The following is a 17,398-nucleotide window of genomic DNA, read 5'->3' as shown; positions in this document are numbered from 1 at the left end:
GGCTGTGCGTTTGCATGGGGTGAGAAAGAGACGAGAGAGGGAGAGGAAGAAAGGGAGAAGAACAATTTGGTCACTAAATACCACGAGGATACCGGCCGTCCGTGCGGTACAATCCCTTCTCTTCTCTTCTTTTTCCACATCCACATCCTCATCCTCTTGCATCGCAGCAGCAGAGCCAGCTTTACTTTTCCTTACTTTTTATTTTCTTTCCTCTCGCTTTTCTGACCGATAATAGTATATTATTTGATGATCTATCGATCGGCCCGTGCCCGCCCGCCTGCTGCCACCTCCATGGATCGATCCAGCTTTACTGCAAAATGTTCTCCTGTTCCATCGTGTGATCACATCCATCGCCGCCGTACACCCAACGGAGACTTAGGTTTTGGAGCCATCCGTTGAACCGGGCCGTCGATTTAATGCCCATCCATCTACTCTCATATCTGCATCCATCTCATGTACACATCCATCTCGGTCCTTTCCTGCTCCTTTCATCAATTTGTGCAGTTGCATGCAAAATTATTATCTTCGCAGGAAAAATATATATAGAAACTTATTGCATGTAAATTTCTGCAGCTTCAGTAATTACCTTGTGTCAAGATCGTAGGGACACTAGCCGTAGAACCCTTCAGAATTATCTCTGGGAATTCCACAACAAGTAACAGCAAGAGCCAAGAGAGAGAACCTTGCACTGTTTGACTAGTCTCCCTTTTTACACCTTGGCCATGGCGCCTTGTCTTGCCAAAAAAAGAAGATAGAGCTGACGTGGGTCTGAGAAAACCATCCTTGACCATTTGCACTGCAGTTTTGGAGGAAAATGCCCCATGCTTTAGTAGCATACAAGTTTTTCTCTCCCAAGAAATTAGTAGCAAAATATGTATCATAGCTATACATAAATCTGGAGAGATCTTCTGCTGAGATCTGAACATCTGATCAGTGTGCATGATCCTTACAAAGCTGGTGCTGCACATTGACCAGTACTATGGCTCAACTAAGCACATTAGGACTGTAGCAAACCTGCATATGTTAATTCAGTTGCAACATCGACCCTTCCTTGTGATTTCCTTCCAGCACCACCTTTGAACTTGAACACTCTGAAGCACATCCACGTATACAAGCAGCACTGCTGATGCACAGATATCGATGCGTACGCATATATAATGATGAGAGGGGAGGGGTCGGCTCTGCTGATCTAGTGCTACTATAGCCCTAGCTAGAGGGCGAAAGAGAGAAGGAAAGAGGGCGGTCCATCCAGGCAGCAGCTGCGCGCGTGACCCACACGAGAATATTTGGAGGCGTTCGTGGGCGTGGGGGCGTGTCATGTGTGTGTGTGTGTGTGTGTGTGTGTGTGTCTCTGTGTGTGTGTGTGTCTGTGTGTGTCTGTGTGTGTGTGTGTGTGTCTGTGTGAGTGCGAGACAGTGAGACTGGAGATATAGCTAAAGAGGCGCAGCCTTTCTTTCTTCCTCACTCCCCCCTCACTCTCCCTCTCTTCCAGTCTTCCTCCTCCCTGGGCTTAAGCTTATATTGCTGCTCCTTCTTCTTCTCCACCCGCCTTGAGTGACCGAGTCCCTGAGCTACTAGGTAGAAGCAGCGGGGTGTACGTGTGGTTGTGAGGGCCATGGCTTTCCTTGTGGAGAGGTGCGGGGAGATGGTGGTGTCCATGGAGATGGGCTCGGGGGCGGCGGGGGCGCACGGTGCCGGCGGCGTTGCTGGGAAGCCGGTGCCGGCGCCGTTCCTGACCAAGACGTACCAGCTGGTGGACGACCCCTGCACCGACCACATCGTGTCGTGGGGGGAGGACGACGCCACCTTCGTCGTCTGGAGGCCGCCCGAGTTCGCCCGGGACCTCCTCCCCAACTACTTCAAGCACAACAACTTCTCCAGCTTCGTCAGGCAGCTCAACACCTATGTATGTTACTCATTATCTGCTGCCACACACACAGAAGCATCATATGCACACCCACGCATGCATGTTTAGTCCAGAAAGGCTGCTCTTTGTTCGATTTGTTTTGTTAATCTTCCTCCGGTTTGCTAGCTATTAGGTCGTCCATGGCGTGTATATGTGTGGGATGTGTTCATGTTCATTATACAAGTTTTGTTTGGTTTGGTATTTTAATTTGGTCAAAGCAATGGTGCATGCATGGATGGCCTTGCATCCATCCATTGTTTCCTAGAACGTGACAAGCTAGATGCAAAAGTTAATGCACCTCTTTTCAAAGATTTTGTTTGCGAGGTGCATGGGAAAAGGGCTGTATATGGGTGTGATTTGTGACATTCCAACAAGATTATTAGTTCCTTGCTTCCTGGTTTGCGACAAGGAGCTGTCGAATAGATCAAGCTGTAGCTAGAACGCGTCCATCACCCACACTGTTCTTTTGCTGAATGAAATTTGATTTGATTTAATTTAATCTAATCTATGCCCCCCTCCATTTCTTACTACTTTTGTCTTGCTTTGCTGGCGATTTATGCAAGCTGGACGATTTTTCCGCTAATCAGTTAGTTCATCAGTTTTCTGTCAAGATGTATATATGTGTGATAAGCGAGGACCGTTTTGTTTCTATTTGCACATTTGGTTTCTTCTTTTAAAGCATGAGTTTACTAGCTGCACTTGCCATATGCTTCTCTTCTGTCACTTGGATAGCAAAAAACAAGTGCACAAACTAATGTGGATGCATACTAAGAAGTGGAGTTTGTACTCAGAAGCTTGTACACACTCTCCCAACATTGCCACACCACTCTCCACTGTCAATCATTGGGGGAAGATTGACACTATACACAGGTCGGATTTATGTATGTAGAGCTATGCCCTACGTATATATATACTACCATGCAATGCATTGCCACACCACACTACATGACATGACTACTATATATACGTGCAATAGCAACACTGAATATTCAGCCGCCATGTCATGTATCTCCCTGATGATCTCAAAGAAAACACAGTAACTATTGGGTGTTGATTTTTAACTAGCTAAGAACAGTTTGATTGATTTTTTTTTGTGCACTTGGCATTGCGGTTTGCTGCAGGGATTCAGGAAGATAGTGGCCGACAGATGGGAGTTCGCCAATGAGTTCTTCAGGAAGGGAGCAAAGCACCTCCTCGCTGAGATCCACCGGAGGAAGTCGTCGCAGCCGCCTCCGCCGTCAATGGTGCCGCACCAGGCCGCGTACCACCACCACTACCACCTCGGCAACACCTTCTCGCCACCGCCGCCTCCACCGCCGGCGGCTCATCATCACCATCACCCGGTGTACCAGCACTTCCAAGAAGAGCCAGCGGCCGCGGCCACGTCGCACGGCGGAGGCAACGGCGGCGGCGACTTCCTGGCGGCGCTGTCGGAGGACAACCGCCAGCTGCGGCGGCGCAACTCGCTGCTGCTGTCGGAGCTGGCGCACATGAAGAAGCTCTACAACGACATCATCTACTTCCTGCAGAACCACGTGGCGCCCGTCACGAGCCCCTCGTCGGCCGCGTTGCAGCGGCACCCGCCGCTCCCCGGCGCCGGCGCGGGGGTCGCCGCGTCCAACTCGTGCAGGCTGCTGGAGCTGGACATGGACGTGGACCGGGACTCGCCGGCGGCTGAGGAGGACGACACGGTGAAGCTGTTCGGCGTGGCGCTGCACCACGGCAAGAAGAAGCGGGCGCACCGCGAGGAGCGCGGTGACGTCGTCGCCCATGATCTCGGAAGCGAGGTCTAGGCTGCTGCGCCGGCGATCTCGCCCTCGATCGGTCGTGTATGTACATAGAGAGGAGAGAGGAGTAGCTGTAGCTCGCTCGCTAGCTAGCTAGGTAGCTTTGCAGGCTTGGTTTCTTTTTGCGCGGGTGCTGGTCGATTAGCTTGAGAGATGAGTTAGGATCAATGAGGTCATCGAGTAGTCTGCGAGATGAGTTAGGAACGTAGGATCAATCAGGTCTCGAGTAGTTTGCTGCTTGCCAAGCCCTTGCACCATTCTTCTTGATATGTTCTTTGCTGCCTTTGCCCCCATGCATGCACGAGGGCCTGCTATCTTGCTCATGCAAAAACTGGTTGCTCAATGCTATTAAGTGCAAAGTGTTCTCTTCTTTCTCTCATGTCATAACACGGGAATGGAAAAAGTAGAAGATTAGTGTGCCGTATCCTCTTCAATTCAATTGGATTGAAGAGGTGCATAAATTTTCTTCAAAAAATATTTGACATGGAGACACCACATGAAAAACAAAGGAATGGCAGATCTGAATTGGTGGAAATTTGCCCCAAAAATAGTGTGTAAAGGAATCATTATGACTTTTTGGTAAGGATTCCACTCCTGGAGTCTGATGACAGTATGACACACGGGAATAATTTTGAAAGCTGCAAATCCTCTCAAAATTATGTGAAATTCCGTTGAATCAAAGAAGCCCACAGAGTGTCAGCGTACGAGCCTACAATTCATAGGATGCAAATCCTCTAAAAATTATGTGAAATTCCCTTGAATCAAAGAAGCCCATGTAGTGTCAACATACGAGCCTACAATTTTCATGCGAGGGGTGGAGATAAACCTAATTTGGACAAACAGAAGACAACCCTCATAAAAATTTAAAATTTTGCATGCATGTATTGGAGAGCGCAGTTTGATGGACAACCTTGTTGTGTGAGATTAAGGAATACCTCAACCCACTGTGAACTAGCAATTCCAACATATTTTTATGATCTATTATTGAATTTACATTTATGGTGAGCTAGCTATATATACCTCCGTCTCGAAATGTAAGACGTTTAGTGTGATGGATAAAAAATATATAAATATCTAGGTGTCACATACAAATTATACAAGCTTCTGAAGGAAATAGCAGATTTATCATAAAAAACTGTTTATCTATTTATCAGATTTGTTTTTACTCACATGCAATTGCCTGTGCGCTGCAATAGGGCCTAATATGATTCTGTACCAAAATAATGGATTTTAATTTATCCATTGAAGGAACGAAGGGGCTGTTTGGTTTTTGCCTGCGCTAGCCCCACCAAGCAAGAATCTGCCACCAAAATATTGGTGCTCATCTAAACGGAAAACCCAGCCTGGTCAACGACCAATTTTTTAGGTCGGCATCCCCTCAAAAAAAAGGAAAAAACTAAAGGCTCCAATCCAAGCAGCCCCTAACTATTTTATCAGCATATTGCAAGCAAAACTATAATCAAAATCATACTCCCTCCGTCCCATAATATAAGAGCGTTCTTAACACTAGTGTAGTGTCAAAAACGCTCTTATATTATGAGCAAGAGGGAGTACATTGGAGGATGTGAAAAAGGCAAATGCATCTCACATTTAGGGAAAGAGGGAGCAATATAATTCCAAGTAAATATATACATGTTCAGATAACATTTTGCAAAAAATGATCAAGTACAGATAACAAGGTAACGCAACAAAAGTGTAGTTGTATGATGTAGTGTATTTGTTTTCTTAGCTGACAGATCCAGCAAGATCAGTATACAACACCAAAAATAAGTCGTAATCTCTCTTCTGGTCCCAACTACAAAGATATATCTTGTCTGGATATTACAACATATAGCAGGTGGATCAGCAGCTCAGTACAGGCTAGAGTGTGTGTAATCAACTGCATATATCCAAACATTTTGCCGTGTCTATGTGAGACAATTATGTCTCATGGTAAGGAGAGCAGGTCATCGTTTCTAACCATTAATGTCAATGACAGATTCACGCAGGTCATCTAGTGTAAACTGGCACTTCCCAGTTTTTGGTGTTCTTTTTGGGGTCGTCGCAGAGGGCAAGATCACTATCCAGCTCTTTCATTGTCTTCACAAATGTCTTTGCTCCTTGCATGATTAACCTTTCCACCATGAATAACTGGTAATTGTTCTCGATTATTGGCTCCAATATGCTACTGAAGTTAGATGAGTATGCCAACTTGTACCTGTACCCACACAATGAGGAACTCATTATAATCTTAGGCAGCTTGTCTCCTCAAACTAGATGCAAATTTTGTAACTCGCCATTATATTGTTAATGGTCGAGTTCCATAGTTATGCCGTAATGATCATGTGCATAATTATAAATGCAGGAGAAAAATAATGAAATAGATCAAATTACAACAGTTCCAGGACAGGAAGGCAGATTACTTAAGTACTACAGCTTCTAGTTCAATTGCTTAGGAATGGTCAATTCCTTAAGTATATGGAAACAAAAGAAAAAAAAATCCTTATGCAATGATCAAGCGAACACAGTTCAGTCAGTCATGGTAAACTATTTGCAGAAAACGAACTCTACCATGGTCATATCAGAGATCCTGATCCGTGATGCAAGAAAAGCAGATGGCAAATGGTGTCAGCCTTACCTGTCTGATAGAGGCGAGAAGAAGCCTGGTGTCCTTTCATTTGAAGCAATGAAAAGAGTGCGACCTTTTGGAATCCACTTTGCGATTCTTCTTTTGATGAACTCAGGGCGGGTATCTCTGTCCAGATGAGGATGAAGGCTCCTCTCAACACCAAATCTATCTTTCCTATTCTTCAGTAGGTCACCCCGTCTGACATGAATAGCATCATATTCACCAAGGATCTCTTTTATCTGAAGAAAGCACACCAGTTTAGTGACAGAAGATTGATGTATCACTGAACATACACAAACAATACATTTTCTCATACTACATGGGATATTATGTTCTGCCTGACCAACTATACACAACCAAAAAAACCAAGAGCAGTCTCTTACAACTACAATAGACTCTGAAGTTCTTTCAAGAGAAGCAGGATGCAGCTAGCATATAAACAATTAAATATGAAGAGAAAGTAGGGACTGCACGAGTAATATCATACCACACCATATTCCAAGAAATAAATGTAGCAAAATGAAGCTCTGGATTACTGAGAATGCATTTAAACAAAATCTCATGCTGGCATGAGCTGAGAGTGTACTGCAAGAAATAATTATTCACCAATCACTAGTAAGTTAACGGTATATGCAGATACACACTGCTCCCTGCTGAGACATGTGTTCAAACGATATAACCACAAAAGTACACCAAAGGAAGTGCATAGATTTGCTTACTGGAGGATGTGGAAATCGAGGCCTTCTAACTGGGAACTTAGCATGATACACACATGGTTACTCTCATAACTAAGCGTCAAATTTCAAGGATTTTGGGTTGCAGATTATATTTTTCTTTGGCATCAACAGAATCCACGTGATTTAAGAAATCACCCCAAATAAAAATCAAGAATAAGATTAATTCAGAACAAGCAAGTTAGTGCGATAAAACATATTTTTATTCGAACGGAGTAATCAGATCCGATTAAAACATGTGATACATGGCAGAAAATCATTCTAATGAAAATATACCTTACGTGCTGCAACTCTCAGTTTTCTAGCTGGCATAGTTGGCAGGAAAGTGTATGGTAACATCACAGAGGTACGCTTGGTCCGATCCTTGCACTCCATAAACCTGAACTGTAATGATGATTAAGGTCTATTCTTCAAGTTTAGACATAACATATAGCTTAGGTTTGGTGTGGTCACTAGAACTTGAGGCCATCTGAAAATAAAAATTAAAGAACATAAAGACCCTGATGGACTTGCATTCTCACCAAGCAAGAGGACTTGCAGTGCGGTTTACAAGAAGAGCATCTGAGTAAAGTGGATTATCTTTGAGTTCATCTCTGCTAACTCCTTGCACGTGCACTACGTCTCCTTCTCCTAGTTTTGTACTTCTTGATACTATCCCATACCATGAACGCGGATTGTCCAAAACAACAGGTACAGTCTTCGATATGAGGTCTATATCATATAAGGATTCCATTGCACAATAGCTCGTTTCCCATCTGCAAAAACATCACAGATTCAATTTCCAACTCAATTTGACAAAACAGGCAGACATAAGTGCTTAAGAAACAAGACCTTGGATTTGAAGTTGCGTTGCTTGAATCAATTATCCCCTTTGTGTTGTGCACTGAACTAAGGCACATCCTCGAGGGCATGACAAATATTCTGCAGAGAAACCACAATGCAGTGTCATTGCACATTAGCATATCCTGACCCACATTACACATAGCATTTGCACCAATTTGCCTCCTAAAAATGGATCATCCTTTGCAATTTGGAAGCATAATCTACAAAATTTTCACCACCGGGGTACCCATTCCCGTTTCATGAAGCCTAGAACCACCTTGCCACCTCACAGCAGGCCGCAGGAAGCGACGAGGACGAGAACGAGATTGATTTGTTACCTGTCGAGGAAGAGGGCCTCCTCGAGGGCGCAGCGGAGGCTGGACTCCTGGTGGCCGAGGCCGGCGCAGGAGCTGCAGTGCTTGCCGGGGCAGTCGATGCGGGCGCCCCAGTAGAGGTACTTGCGGCTGCTCTCCCGCTTGTCGACGCTCCTGGGCTGGAACCCCAGGTAGGAGAAGGAGTGGGTGAATGAGAGGACGCAGAGGATGGAGAGGACCGCCCCGGTGATGACAGCGGCGAGGATTGCCCTCGCGGTGGGCAGCGGCAGCGGGCTCCGCCGGCTGTGGCCGCCGGTGATCCGGTAGGGGATCGCCATGGGAGGGAGGGGGGGGGGGGGGGGGGGGACCGACAGAGCGATAGAGGGGCAAGGTTGTGCGCAAATGTCTATTTTTTCTATTCATTCTTTTTTTGAGGGGTTTTTCTATTCATTCTTCGAAGTATTGGAAAGCGAGTAAGCAAGGTTGTGCGCAAATGTCTATTTTTTCTATTCATTCTTCGAAGTATTGGAAAGCGAGTAAGGAATCAATCTCTCAAGTGGGCCATGTTGCTTACGATGACGGGCCACTGGGCTAAAATATCCTTTGTGGGTGGACTGAAATTTGCTCAGGTGCTCCCTGAAAAAACGGGCGCACCTATATCTCGCCTTCAGCGAGTCTGAAGAGCGAGCTGGGCCGGCCCACGAGGCCGGGAGGCCAGAGCCTTTTTTTCTTTTACCTTTTCTGTTTTCTTTTATACTTTTGTTTATATTTTAAAATATCCTCTCCCCCCCCTCTCTCTCTCTATATATATATAAAAAATGTTGAAAAAGTATTTAGAAAATGTTGAACATGTATTTGAAAAATGTTGAACAAGGATTTGAAAAATATTGAATAAGTATTTGAAAAATTTTGAACAAGTATTTAAAAAATATTGAACAAATATTTGGAAAAATGTTGATTATGTATATAAAAATATTGAAAAAATATTTGCAAAATGTTGAACAAATATATGAAAAAATGTTGAAAAAGTATTTGCAAAAATTTTATTCATGTATATAAAAATATTGAATAAGAATTTGCAAAATATTGAACATGTATTTGAAAAAAATGTTGAACTAGTATTTGAAAAATGTTGATCATATATAAAAAAATGTTAAACAAGTATTTAAAAAATGTTGAACCATTATTTAAAAAAAATGTTTATCATGTATATAAGATTGTAGAATAAAAAAAACAAATAAGAACCAAAAAAAGGAAAAAAAGTCAAAATACACCAAAGGAAAATGAAAAAAAACTGAAGAAACTAACAAAAAACCCAGAGAAGAAAAGAAAAGAAAAACAGACCTTATATAACGGGAGCCAGTAGTACACGCCTGCCTTATTTCCTTTTAAGTAGAACCCGTCCTAGTAGTAAAACATGTCGTGATAGACGACGCAGTGGCTAAGCTTGTTTCATGCGTACCACACTGGTACAGCAACATGCTATACAAACGGTTTTTAACCCTCCGCGACGACATTTGGAACCGTCGCCAAGTGAGTGTGGGTGATAGGGGGTCCTTTCCACACGACCCAGAAACCGTTGGGGATAGGCCCTCCCGGGACACCAAATGAGCTCGTGTGCGATCGGGCGAGGCATAGAAACCCAATCATTTTCGTAGGTATGTACATCCCACACGGTGAATCCCAGAAAAACATTTTCGTAGGTATGTATATTACACACAGTTCTTTGAGTGGAAACGTTTGTGCAAGGTGGCCTAACGCAAACAGTTCACTGCCGGAAGCCGTGTGTGATTGTTAGTTAATCAAACATGCCTACTTTCTAGAAACCGTGCGTGTTGTTTGAGTTCATCGCCCACTGTGTTGTCTGAGTAACCGTCTGCAATAGAAAACCCCAATAAGCAGGGTAATTAGCTTATTATTAATAATTCATGTACTAATCAAATTGATATTTCTTATAGAACAAATCAGATATTTCATATCCGTATAACAACAGCCAATATTTCATAATCGAATTACATCAGATAGCTTCGGCACTTAGTTACGCCATTACACAATAGCACCAAGTTTCACATGCAGCATCAAAAACCTTTGGAAAGTGGCATCATACACGGTAAATAGACAGATGAATCTCATCTGGGAAACTGCAGAAGCGGAAGGCAAATATTGAGCCTTCAGTGATGTCGAATGTCCTTGCAACTTTAGGCCAGTGGCTATGGATAATTGCCCGCCCAACCTGTGTCCTCTTCAGCAAAACTTCAATATTGTACCGTGGGGTGTTGAATGAATACCTTCCTCACCTCTTGACCATGCAGGTGGTTTGAGAGGTAATCATTGGTGAACTGCTTTGAAAAGTACTGAAAACAAAGATATGCATAAATAGCTATTATAAATTTTAAAATGACGCGAGGGGTAAAAACAAGGTAAAAGAGTTAGTACCATTCTATAGTTGACCGATGTCTTCTTCACTGTGCAAACAAAGATCTTGCTGTTATTCGTCGCAAGTTTCTTCATCCAAACAATCTTTCTGAGTTTCTTGACTTGACTGATATTCATGGACATCTCATTTCCCCATATGCAAAATGGGTCGAACAGTGGGTCTAAGCCTCTGACAGCAGGACCTACATGTGCAAGACCAAATTGTAAGAAACCTAAATCTTAGAATGATTCCTGCAACTGCACAATAATGTGCTATTAGCCAAAGGACCATGCTTGAATAAACCTCGATGGTAAACCGCAGTGTCTCCCATTGTTTCCCTGCAACACACATAAGGAAGATCTTGATCAGGTTAACTGAGAGTTGCCATACTATCAGTAGAATATGTATTGAGTACAGCCAAATTTGATTGGTGTCACATGCATAACAATACAAAATTGTACCCACAACAAATGAGAATCAAATTGCAGAACTAAACCAAACAGTTAAATGGACAGCAGACCAAATGAACCAAAATAGTTAACTGAGCACGACATTGCAGAATAGAAACATGTACTAGAAGATAAGTCAGTTAACAAAACAAAGAATGCTTGAGAACAGTACTACGAAATGTAGCAATTTTTGGACCAAAGTGTTAACTGAACATTACATTTCAGAGGACCAAACTGTTAACTGAACATCAGATTGCATATTAACATTACAGAGGACAAATCACTAGAAGACACTGGCGGTGTCCTCGAGAAAACATCACAAACTGTATTTTAAAGTAGACAACCGCGTGGCGGTGTCGACAATGGCCTCGAAGACGAGGTGCTCCTCCAAGATCTGGTGGTCGACACGCATGGCAGCCATAGCAACCTCGTGCACGCGTGCGGCCGCATGCTACTGAGCTCCATGTTATATTGCATGCAAAATGGTTGTGGGCGGCTCTTAATTGGAGGAGGGGGACAGTGATTTTGGTGGAAGGTGTCGCGCCGTTGGTCGGGGCATGTGGGACGGGAAAAGAGGAGGATGGTGTGGGTGGGGTGTGTATTACCTGACCATATCGACGAGGCCGCGCAACAAGAAGAAGGGGCAGTGTCGGTGCGGGAACGACACCTATGGGATCACAAGAATCCCTACTACGGTTGGCGGGGCGCGGGGTCGTGACAAGAGTGGATCTAACAGGTAGCACACGGTTCGTTTATCCAGGTTCGGGCCGCAAGGATGCGTAAAACCCTACTCCTGCTTTAGTGGACTGTATATCTGTGTTCTTGAGCTAGCTATGGGGCGTGAGGAGCTCCAAAAAGCCGAATCCTTCTCCTGGTCCCTCGGGCCTCCTTTTATAGAAAAAGGGGTTGCCACAGTGGCACACAGGAGGTGGAAAGGGAACAGTGATGCGAGGTTATCCCTCGCATTACATGACAAGGCGCATTTAATGCGTCTTGCTTAGGTGTCCTTGCTTTATCGGGGACGGGGGAGAGATCTGCCTCGTCCGTTGCCGCTCCTTCTTGTGTCGACACGCGCCCTGGCCAGTGACGCCTGCGATGCCACGTAGGTAGGCAGGCAGCTGAGGTGGCGCAGTGGTGGGTCTTCACGAAGATCTGCATGCCGCCACGCAGGTGCCTGCCCAGCTGGTTGGGTCGGCAGCTGCATGCGAACGGCGGTGGAGGTTTAGTCGGCGTGGGCCTGATGATGGCCCTGCAGGTGTCCTCGGCAAGGGCCTTGCCGGGGCCCCGACAAGGGTCTTGCCGAGGCGCCTGCTGTCATCCCCGGCAAGGCGCTTGTCGGGGGCCTTGTGGTCTTCCTCGGCTGGGATCCCGCCAAGGGTTGTCGCCTCCTTAGTGCGTATCTGATCTTGAATGTCTTCGCGAAGATCTGCATGCTGCCATGGGGATGTCTCCCGAATCCTTGCCCTCTAGGGGCAGTGGACTCAAGGGTGATTCGCTCCGTAGGCGCGGGACGAGTCGCCACGGGAAGGGTCTTGCCGAGGCTGCTAGAACTGTCTCCCGGCAAGGATCTTGCCGGGGGAGTCTGCTTCGTCCCCTTTGCTCTTCGTGGTCTTGGCCTTAGCGTCGTAGTTCTCTTGAGCTTCAGTCTTACCCTGGCTTACCTCCCTTGCCTTGCTTGGTGTGGTGGTGCCCACGGCTCAGACTGCCTATGCACAGTTATAGGGGTACAAAAAGTGTACCCCTCTTTTTGTACACCGACAGGAGCCCCCGGGCCTGGTCCACACATAAGCGCAACGCGTTGTTTGGGCTAGGCCCAAAAACGGTGCGCGGGCAGGCGGGGCGGTTTTTACCGTGGTAAGATTCTTCGCGCGCTGCGCTTCCCACGATTCCCGCGCGTGGTGCAGCGTGGGGAGGTGCACATGACGTGGGCGGCATGCGTGGGGTTGGTTCCCGCAGGCATGCGTCACATCGTAGTAAAGGGGGCGGTTCGCGCCTTCCCCATAAACGGAGGGAGGCATGGAGGCGTGGCCCATTTACTGAATGGGGCCGAGGCGCGGTCCTCGAGGCATCCACTCCCCACGATCATGGGGTGGAGAGAGGTCACCTCACCCGCCCCCTCGGTTCTGCACGTTCGCCACGTGTCTCCCATGCACTTGGGGTGGCAAACGGTGGAGGCAGGAAACCGGGCCGTCATTGGTTGGGGCAACGGGTCGGCCCTGGCTCCCTGCGCCTCCCGTGTCTTGATTGGCCGAGCGGGGTGGCCAAGCCCCAACCCCGAACCTTTATAAAGGGCGGGAGGGGGAGGGGGGATGGCGTCCCGCATTCTTTCATCTTCTTCTTCCTTCAGCTTCTGCTCCTCCCTTCCATCCGTCATGGAGAGATGGAACCCCGGTCCTTCAACAGTGGCGGCGAGGGTCGCCGCTCGACAACGCGTCCCTCCTTCTCCTGCGCCTGCGGTGGCAGAGCCAGCCGCGAGGGGAAGGAGGAGGGGGCGAGGCCGTGGGCGAGGCCGGGGCGCTCAGGGAAGAGGAGGACGGGGTGGCGCGCCGGCCTCGCCTGCGCCAGCAGCTCCTCCTCCAATGGAGGGCCATGTTGGGGATGACCCTTGTGAGTTCTTCGTTAGGCTGCACTGGCCGCCGCGCCGTCGCCTTCGTCTCCCGACTCCATTTGCGCGGGAGATGGAGCTGGATCCGCCGGAGTCGTTGTGGCTGCACATGAGGGGCTGCGGGATCAGTGGCACACGGGCCCGCGTCGACTTCCCCGCCCTCACATGATGTATCTCCGTCGGGGATGGAAGACGTTTGCCCATATCCACCGCTTGACGGAGGGGCTCACTCTCCATTTTAAGCAGATGGAGGGTGGCCTTCTCTCCGTCAAGGTCTTCGGGTGCTTTGGGACCCGTGCAAGGTGCTGCGTGGAGAGCTCTTCTGATAGTGAAGACTCCTCCTCGGGCAGGAGTGACAAGGAGGACAGCGGCATCGACGACGAGGATAGTAGGCGGCAGGATGACGGGTCCGATTAGGTGTCGGGTGCCGCTCCGTGCGGAACTGGCGACCCCATCATCCGCGTCACCGACTCCCTGAACTTCTCGGGGTCATCTCCTTGGGCGACTGGCGTTGGGAGGCTGCGGAAGAGGAAGAGGGCGGGCGGCAAGGCCGTCAAGTCGGAGTACACGGGCACCGACGCCTTCGACGCATGCTGACGTCCTGCCGCCTCGTCTTCGAGCTCTGCTGTAACGCCCTCGATGCGGCTATATCTCCCACGTGTCGAAGCACGACTTAGAGGCATAACCGCATTGAAAGCAATGTCGCAAGTGAGGTAATCTTCACACAACCCATGTAATACATAAGGGAAAGAGATACATAGTTGGCTTACAATCGCCACTTCACACCATTACATGAATAAAGCATTACATCATCCAGATACAATCAAGGTCCGACTACGAAACCAAAATAAAAGAAGAACCCCAAATGCGACAAAGGTCCCCGATCGACCCCAACTGGGCTCCACTACTGATCAACTAGAACGAAACAACACAAAGGGCAAGATCTTCATCGAGCTCCTCCTTGAGCTTGGTTGCGTCTCCTGCTCGGTAACATAGGCACCTGCAAACTGGTTTTTGGGAGTATCTGTGAGCCATAGGGACTCAGCAATCTCGCACCCGCGAGATCAAGACTATTTAAGCTTATAGGAAGGATGGAGTAATGAGGTGGAGCTGCAGCAAGTGACTAGCATATATGGTGGCTAACATACGCAAATGAGAGCGAGAAGAGAAGGCAAAGCACGGTCGATAAAAGTATGATCAAGAAGTGATCCTATAGCAACCTACGTCAAGCATAACTCCAACACCGTGTTCACTTCCCGGACTCCGCCGGAAAGAGACCATCACGGTTACACACACGGTTGATGTATTTTAATTAATGTCAACTTCGGGTTTTCTACAACCGGACGTTAACAAATTCCCATCTGCCCATAACCGCGGGCACGGCTTTCGAAAGATAATACCCTGCAGGGGTGTCCCAACTTAGCCCATCACAAGCTCTCACGGTCAACGAAGGAATAGACCTCCACCCGAGACACTCCGATCAGACTCGGTATCCCGGTACAACAAGACATTTCGACAGGGTAAAACTAAACCAGCAACACCGCCCGAATGTGCCGACAAATCCTGATAGGAGCTGCACATATCTCTTTCTCAGGGCACACTCAGATGAGACTAGCTACGAGTAAAACCAACCCTCAAGTTTCCCCGAGGTGGCCCCGCAGGCAGCTCAGTTCGGACCAACACTCAGAGGAGCACTGGCCCGGGGGGGGGGGTTAAAATAAAGATGACCCTCGGGCTGGCCGACCCAAGGGAAAGAAAGGGCTAGGTGGCGAATGGTAAAACCAATGTTGGGCATTGCTGGAAGAGCTTTACTTAAGGCGAACTGTCAAGGGGTTCCCATTATAGCCCAACCGCGTAAGGGACGCAAAATCCGGGAACATAACACTGATATGACGGAAACTAGGGCGGCAAGAGTGGAACAAAACACCAGGCATAAGGCCGAGCCTTCCACCCTTTACCAAGTATATAGATGCATTAATTAAATAAGATATATTGTGATATCCCAACAAGTAACATGTTCCAACAAGGAACAACATCTCCATGTTCCAACAAGGAACAAACTTCAATCTTCACCTGCAACTAACAACGCTATAAGAGGGGCTGAGCAAAGCGGTAACATAGCCAAACAACGGTTTGCTAGGACATGGTGGGTTAGAGGTTTGACATGGCAATTTGGGAGGCTGACAAGCAAATGGTAGGCATCGTAGCATTGGCATGGCAAAAGAGCGAGCAAACTAGCATAGCAAAGATAGTAGTGATTTCGAGGGTATGATCATCTTGCCTGAAATCCCGCAAGGAAGAAGAACGAGTCCATGAAGAAGACAAACGGCCGTAGTCGAACGAATCCTCACAACTCCGGAACGAAACCGAAGCTAACAAGAGAAGCAAACCGGAAAGAAGCAAACAACCATGGTAAACACACAAGCATAGTCAAGGCATGATGCACAATCAAGTATGATGCATGTCCGGTTTAATGAGGCATGGCATGGCAATGTACACAAACAATCCTACAAATTAAATGGAGCTCAATATGCAACGAGTTGCATATTGACGAAACACCACGATAAGTTATTTAGTTTGATCCCGTTTATGTACCCAACAATATTAAATGTTGTTAAGCATGGCAAGAGGGTGAAGCAAATGAAAACTACCTATCTAGTCAAGGTTAAATGAGGCCGGAAGCAACAAACAACAATTCCGGAGAATCCCCATATCATTTAGCAATTTAAAGCAAGCAACAAGTTTAAACATTTTAAATGTTGTTATCATGATGCGGATGACATATACAAGTTTTATGCAATTTTATGAAAACGATAACATGAACATGTTATGAAGCATTTGGTCACCATGGCGGAACAAAAAGGGTGCCACGGAGGCGAAACAAAAATGGTGCCACGGCAACATATCGGTTCCGGTAGCTCATGGAGATACCGGTGCAAAAGGAAGTGAGCGTGAGCGAGTCATGCAAGATGGTGGGGTGCTCCCGGCTTCCGGGTTCCCACGGGACGGTGGCACGGCAAAAGAGGGGCATCGCAAGGACGATTCGATCACGATGCAAAACTCGAGCATCTCATCGCGGTCGTCGTCTCGGGGTTATACCTTTGAAGCGTGCATTCGGGGCGAAACGCGTGGGCGGAACGCGTTCGTAGTGGAAGTAGTCGTTCACGGAGCGGTCGTCGTCGGAAGTAGAGGAAGCAGTCATTCAAGCGTCCGATGGTAATAGTACTCGGTCGTTTCGAAGAGGTACTTGGGGTCATTCGAACTTGCCGATCTCGTCATCTCGAAGGGGTACTTGACGTTCTTAGCGATTCCGAAGACGAGGTAGAGGTACACTTGTTGTAGGGGTACTTGTCGGATCCACGGCGACGGTAGAGGTACAAATGTTCTCGCGGTACTTGTCGGTCCAGTCTTGGTGTAGATGTACATCGCAAACGTAGTGGTACTCGTGGACTTCGGCGCCGGTAGTCGTACACGGTTCGTAGGGGTACTTGGCGTTCTTGGTGATTCCGAAGAAGGCGGTAGATGTACTCGGCGAATCCACAAGGCGTGCACGGGTCGAAGTGGAACTCTTGACAAAATCCACGGGACTGACTTGGCATGCAACGAGCACGGCGCGATGGGCATGAAGGGCAGCGCTGGTTCTCTGCTCCAACGAAGCAGAACGACGGGCGAGCGGGCGGCCGACCTGGTGTCTTAGAGCAGCGTGGAAAGGCGGTGGTGAGCGACCGGATCGGAGGCAAAGGAGGTCACGGGAAGC

At 47.5% G+C, this 17,398-nt stretch overlaps 2 protein-coding genes across 3 annotated transcripts; one reads left to right on the top strand and one right to left on the bottom strand.

Moving 5' to 3' along the window:
* The first annotated feature begins 1,201 nt into the window (after positions 1-1,201).
* LOC123187781 (heat stress transcription factor B-4b) lies at positions 1,202-4,067 on the top strand. Its single transcript, XM_044599712.1, has 2 exons — positions 1,202-1,906; positions 3,028-4,067. The coding sequence occupies exons 1-2, from the start codon at positions 1,616-1,618 to the stop codon at positions 3,697-3,699; spliced, it is 963 nt and encodes a 320-aa protein (XP_044455647.1). The 5' UTR covers positions 1,202-1,615; the 3' UTR covers positions 3,700-4,067.
* Positions 4,068-5,389: 1,322 nt separating this feature from the next.
* LOC123187780 (uncharacterized) lies at positions 5,390-8,516 on the bottom strand. 2 transcript variants are annotated; one of them, XM_044599710.1, is made up of 6 exons: positions 8,196-8,516; positions 7,867-7,956; positions 7,557-7,790; positions 7,312-7,414; positions 6,311-6,540; positions 5,390-5,890 (listed from the first exon to the last, which is right to left on the bottom strand). In XM_044599710.1, the coding sequence occupies exons 1-6, from the start codon at positions 8,507-8,509 to the stop codon at positions 5,683-5,685; spliced, it is 1,179 nt and encodes a 392-aa protein (XP_044455645.1). In that variant the 5' UTR covers positions 8,510-8,516; the 3' UTR covers positions 5,390-5,682. The 2 variants fall into 2 exon arrangements, with proteins under 2 accessions (XP_044455645.1, XP_044455646.1); XM_044599711.1 differs by lacking the exons at positions 7,867-7,956; positions 8,196-8,516 and having other exon boundaries at positions 7,312-7,419.
* Between the last annotated feature and the right edge of the window lie 8,882 nt (positions 8,517-17,398).

Source organism: Triticum aestivum, chromosome 2A (assembly GCF_018294505.1).
Source record: "Triticum aestivum cultivar Chinese Spring chromosome 2A, IWGSC CS RefSeq v2.1, whole genome shotgun sequence".
NCBI classification, from domain to species: Eukaryota; Viridiplantae; Streptophyta; class Magnoliopsida; order Poales; family Poaceae; genus Triticum; species Triticum aestivum.
The sequence above is the reverse complement of the archived record's forward strand: the minus strand, read 5'-3'. Positions and strand labels throughout refer to the sequence as shown.